General features: G+C 58.4%; 1 protein-coding gene across 4 annotated transcripts in view; it reads right to left on the bottom strand.

The window, feature by feature from the left end:
• Positions 1–781: 781 nt before the first annotated feature.
• The window catches only part of WFDC1 (WAP four-disulfide core domain 1), a 22,662-nt gene continuing 19,902 nt past the window's right edge, over positions 782–3,541 (bottom strand). For 2 of the 4 annotated variants that reach the window (XM_049622782.1, XM_049622780.1), the window contains 2 exons: positions 2,710–2,781; positions 782–1,173 (listed from right to left, as the gene is read on the bottom strand). In XM_049622782.1, the coding sequence (XP_049478739.1) occupies positions 2,723–2,781 (59 nt within the window). In that variant the 3' untranslated portion in view covers positions 782–1,173; positions 2,710–2,722. The other 2 variants (XM_049622781.1, XR_007455955.1) reach the window with 2 other exon arrangements.

Here is a 3,541-nt window from a genome sequence, read left to right as displayed (position 1 = left end):
GTGTGGACCTCGTGGGAGAAGGTGTGAGTGCGCGGTCGTGGAGGCGGGGAGAGGAGGGCTGCTTGTTTTTAAAATATGGGGACTCGGGGGTCAACCCCACGCAAGCCCAGTTTGGAATTCGAGAGGCCAGGCCCTCCCGACGACTGACCCGCACCCGTCACCGTGGGGCTGTTCCGAAAGGGATGAGTTGTTGGTGCACAGGAGCATTTCTCTCCACAAGCCTACGCGTGTGGGCGCCCATGTTGCACGGCCACCGTTGAGATGTGTGTGACAGAGGCCCCCGGGGTCCCCACCCTGGCAGGGCAGCCCTTCCCCCGTCAGCCTTCCAGACTCCACGCGCCCCAGTGGGGCCCCGTCCACGGTGTGACCCAGGGCCACCGGCACCATTTGCAAAATGAACACGCGGGCCCCTTGGTCAACCACCGCTAAGAATTTCATTAAGCCAAGTGGGGGCCCCTCTGAGCATCTACCCCTTGTTCCTCATCTTGCCTGACTTCCTCCTCCCGCCCAGCTTCCCTACCCTCCGGCCAGTGTCCCCCGGGAACTTTCCTAACAAAGCGCTTTCAACAAGCCCTCCTCCCCGGGTCTGTCTCAGAGGCATCCAACCCAGACCCAGAGCAGTGAGCGCGAGGCTGGATATTCCAGAAGCCGAGCTGAGCTGACGCCTCACCCCAGAATCCCCCGCCCCCACCCATCTCCAGGGTTCAAGGGCTTGAGCGCATGTGATTTAAGATCACGGGGCAGGGCTGTTAAAACTACCAATCTTACCGGAGCAGGTAAGTTCGTTTCTGTTTTGTAAGGGGCGATTTATTTTGAGAACATTTGGCATAGGGACATGCCTCCCAGAGACAAATCTGGAAGAAATGCGTAACGACACAGACACGGAAGGGGGCTTGACACAGCTCACAAAGGCAGTGACCTCTTCCAGGGGCTCCGTGGGGTCTCCGGGTCTAGCGGGGCTGCTAGGTGTGCTGTGTTCCCCGGATGGTCACACGGGGACCCAGTGCTCCCGCGAAGTCACCCAGCCAGGCGGGTCATGCTGGCATCGAGAGCCGGGTGTCCTGTGTCTGAGTATCTCTGTTGAGCTGGGCATGGCCTCTGGGGGTCAAATCGTGTTTGGTCCAACGGTTTCCAAGGCTTAGCAGAAAGTGGAAGAATGTTCTTGCGCGCTGGCTGGAAGAGAAGCAGAGAAGGAATGAGAGCTGCTGCTGGGGGCAGGACAGAGGTCACGGTCTGTGCCACCCGCCCCCCCAATACCAGGAAGATACCGTTTCCCTAGGACTGAATTCTTTTTTTTAAATTTTTTTTTAATGTTTTATTTATTTTTGAGACAGAGAGAGACAGAGCATGAACAGGGGAGGGGCAGAGAGAGAGGGAGACACAGAATCCGAAGCAGGCTCCAGGCTCAGAGCCGTCAGCACAGAGCCTGACGCGGGGCTCGAACTCATAGACCGCGAGATCGTGACCTGAGCCGAAGACGGACGCTTAACCGACTGAGCCACCCAGGCGCCCCAATCCCTAGGACTGAATTCTTAACTTACCATCAGTCTCTCTGGGCATCATCTTGTTTAGTTCAACGCATCCCTCTCCATCACGTAAACTGCCTCTCACGCCCCGTGCTACCCCATCGCCCTCCCCGCACCCCCGCGCATCCCCATGGGAGGCCACTGCCCGAGGTGGGTCAGACCCACCCCAAGGACCGTTCCTGGCATCAGGAGGTAAGAGACACGCTGGCACCAATCCTCGAGGACTCGAGATCTTGCCAGAGGACTCGCGCCAGAATGTTCTGGAATCTGAAGCCTGATGTTTGCCTTTCAAGGACATTCTGGGGGGCGTTGGCTGCTTTCAAGGGCTTCTGTTTACCGTGGGCACACGTGTGGGGTCTTCACGGGGTGGGGCGGGCATTCAGGCTTTCTTAGCAGATGCTCCCGGTCACAGGCACACATCTCGCCTTGGAGCATCTCATCTGAGAGCAGGGCCTTCCCTGGGGACCCCTCTGGTGCCAGCCTCGCCGCCGTCATTCCGTGGTGGCCTCCCCGTGGCTCCTCGAAGCCACGGTCTCTCCTGCCCTTGGGACTCCTACTCTTCCAGCTACCCTGACCAGGCCCCGTTCCCCAGGCCGCCCCAAGGCGGCTCTTCTGTCCCGTCTCAGATCTTGGCTCAGACGTGAGCTCCGCGCACGGCCCCTCCCCGACCTGGCTACTCTCCCTCACGCCCCCGTCCGTTCCTTTCACGACACGCATCGCAGGCCGATTTCCTTGCTGACTTGTGTGGTCTCCTGCCGGGGGGAGGCCCCTAGGAGCAGGAAGCCCGGCCGTCCCGAAGGGCTGCTGAGGAACCGAGTGCCCGGCACGCGCCTGTCTCGGAGCTGGCACTTGACCGTATCGTGTGACCGAGGGAGGGACAGAGGGACAGACTCCGGGGGGCAGCGGGGGACTCGTCGGCCGTTCACGGAGGCCCTAAAACCAGGCATGGAAAGGAAGGCTGCAGCCTAGTCTTTGGATTTAGGTCCGGGTGGTCTGGAAACTTCTGGTGACACAGACACTTCTCGTATACGCCTACTTGGGACACCGCAAGGGAATTATGAAATTCTAGCCCCGGGTAAAGCCCCACTCTCCCCCTCCCGCCGGTCACCTTGGTAAGTAAAGCTACCGAGGACACCTGCGCCCGAACCCTCCCCTGCCACCGGCCACCACTCCCCGGACTGACCTGCCCCATTGCCTCACTGAAAGTGCCTCAAGGGTCCTTTTCCGGGCTCGGCCACATTCTTGGAGTCGCCCTCTGCAAAGAGAGCAGAGCTCTGTCAGGGCGGGCGAGTCTTCTGCGGCTCAACAGCCACTGCCACGTGGAGTCCGGACACCTGGCTCCCTGTCCCTGTGCCTTCTTCCCCCCCAGATGAGGTCACCCAAGGCCGACCTGCAGCCTCTCGCCTCTCCTCATCGTGGCCACAGCCCCCGTGTGGTCTGGCTCTGCCTCCCTTTCTGGCCCCGTCTCCCGCCACTGTCCCCCTTGTTCACTGCACACTCCAGCTGCCGCGATGGCCAAGGTGCTTCCAACCTCAGAATTCTCACACTGGCTGTTCCTCTGCCCACTAATTCTTACTCTCTAGACTGAGCTCAAATGGCCCCTCCTCAAGAAGCTTTCCTTGGTATCCTAGTCCAAGGTATCCTTTTCCCTAGTGTCCTCAGTGTGACTTCAGTCACCCTGATCACTGTTTTTACTAAGTAACTACTTGGGTTTGTATTTATTTCCTGCTTGACGTTAGCTGCCTGATGGGAAGGACTGGGTCTGTCTTGTCCACAAATGTAGCCCCAACCTCTAGCACAGGATGAAGACCAATGCTTGATAAATATGTGCTGTAAATTCTTAATAAAGAAATGATGGATGGAAGAATAGATCGATGGATGGATGGACGGATGGACAGACAGATGAATGGACAGGTAGGTGGATGGATGGATTGATGGATGGATGGATAGAAGGAAGGAAGGATGGATGGATGGATGGATGGATGGATGGATGGATGGAAGGAAGGATGGATGGA

This window comes from Panthera uncia (genome assembly GCF_023721935.1).
Source record: "Panthera uncia isolate 11264 chromosome E2 unlocalized genomic scaffold, Puncia_PCG_1.0 HiC_scaffold_20, whole genome shotgun sequence".
In the NCBI taxonomy this organism is placed as follows: domain Eukaryota; kingdom Metazoa; phylum Chordata; class Mammalia; order Carnivora; family Felidae; genus Panthera; species Panthera uncia.
The sequence above is the reverse complement of the archived record's forward strand: the minus strand, read 5'-3'. Positions and strand labels throughout refer to the sequence as shown.